The sequence below is a fragment of the Tribolium madens genome, unplaced genomic scaffold (genome assembly GCF_015345945.1).
Source record: "Tribolium madens isolate multiple individuals breed KSU strain unplaced genomic scaffold, Tmad_KSU_1.1 Scaffold_20;HRSCAF=117;Tcas5.2_LG4, whole genome shotgun sequence".
Taxonomy (NCBI): domain Eukaryota; kingdom Metazoa; phylum Arthropoda; class Insecta; order Coleoptera; family Tenebrionidae; genus Tribolium; species Tribolium madens.
Window position 1 is genome coordinate 368,580 of NW_025400985.1, and position 1,490 is coordinate 370,069.

Sequence of the window (1,490 nt, forward strand, 5' to 3'; positions counted from 1 at the left end):
AAAATTTCAGTGCTCTACGATGAATAGTTATCGAGAAAATTTCTGATAAAGTCAAAAATATCGAGAATTTAAATCCGACTATAACTTCAAAACTATTAGGAATTTTGTAGTTTTTTTGACGCCAATCGATTCCCCGGAACATTTTACATAGGTATAGGTCAAAATATTATGTCATTGAGGCACAGTTTTGCCGCAATTTACAAAACAAAAAATTAAAATTTGTTAACATAAAAAAATTAAACCTAAATCTAAATCTAAATATATTCTTGATATTGGAATGTTCTCAAATAACGAATTAAAATTTATTAGCAATAAAAAAAATGTATTTCAAGTAAATTGGAGCGCTTTTAATGCCCATTATTTACGTTTTGGTTGTACTGAAATAACAGCAACAGATTTCGCCAAAATTAAAGTAAAACATGTTTCACTTTTTTACTTGTTTAAAAACGAAAATTGAAAACAATAAAAAAGTAAATAATACAAGTAATTAAAATGTAACAGATACCTTAAATAAATAACACAATAATTGAATTTTCACGCATCTCGTATTTCAATTATTTAAAACCCGATATATAATTGCTATAAATATTCCCCAAAACGTGTAATTATTGTAACAAAATAAATGTAAATTTCGTTGTAAATTAACTCAATTGCCTTGTTAATTTAATTTATATCAAAGTTTCGCAACAAATTAATTAATTAAACCTCACCAATTTGCTTCGGATAAGGCAAATTCAGATTCTCCATAATCTTCACAAATTCTTCCAAACTCTTCGTCAGTCTCGGATTGAGACGTTTCTCTTCATCGACACTGCTCATCATCATTCCCCTGTAATCATGGGCCGGGAAAAGTCGCGTTTCTTCAGGCAAACTGAAGATTTTTTCATGAACATTTTTATACAAGGTCGCTGAATCGCCCTCCTGAAAATCGGTCCTTCCGCAACCCCGGATGAGGACAGCGTCGCCAGTGAATACTATACCCTGAAAAAAATGATAAACATTTATGGCTTCATAAAAATTCAATCAATTTTGCGACATTCGAATAAAATGTGTCAAGAGTCGATTAAAGATGTAATTTCGTAGATTAGTTGAGAAGTTTCCACACGAGATTTGCTTTCATAACTAGTAAATATACAAATACAGGGTGTTTTTTTTAATATTGTAAAAAATTGCGAAAAAAAGCTTTGTTATTAATGTTATTTTTCGATGTGAAATATGTGGTTGCAATTTAGTATATGTTTTTTTTTATAATTATTTGGTAAAGGTACAAAAATTTTACCAATAAAAGCAGTCAAAGTGCAAAATCTATCATTTTTCTTTGGGGTGCGAGTTCCGGCGCACCCTGTATTAAAATATAGGGTGTTTTCTTAACATTGCGAAAAATTGCAACCACATATTCTACACCGAAAAGTAACACTAGTTTGTCAAATAAACTATAGTCCTTTGAAGCTTTGTTATGGATATACAGGGTGATGATTTTTTGTTATTAA

General features: G+C 29.8%; 1 protein-coding gene across 1 annotated transcript in view; it reads right to left on the reverse strand.

Moving 5' to 3' along the window:
• Positions 1-1,490, reverse strand: part of LOC123005103 (persulfide dioxygenase ETHE1 homolog, mitochondrial-like) — an 8,062-nt gene that overhangs the window by 990 nt on the left and 5,582 nt on the right. The window contains exon 2 of the mRNA XM_044398715.1: positions 711-981. Coding sequence (XP_044254650.1) covers positions 711-981 — 271 coding nt within the window. The remainder of the gene's footprint in view (positions 1-710; positions 982-1,490) is intronic.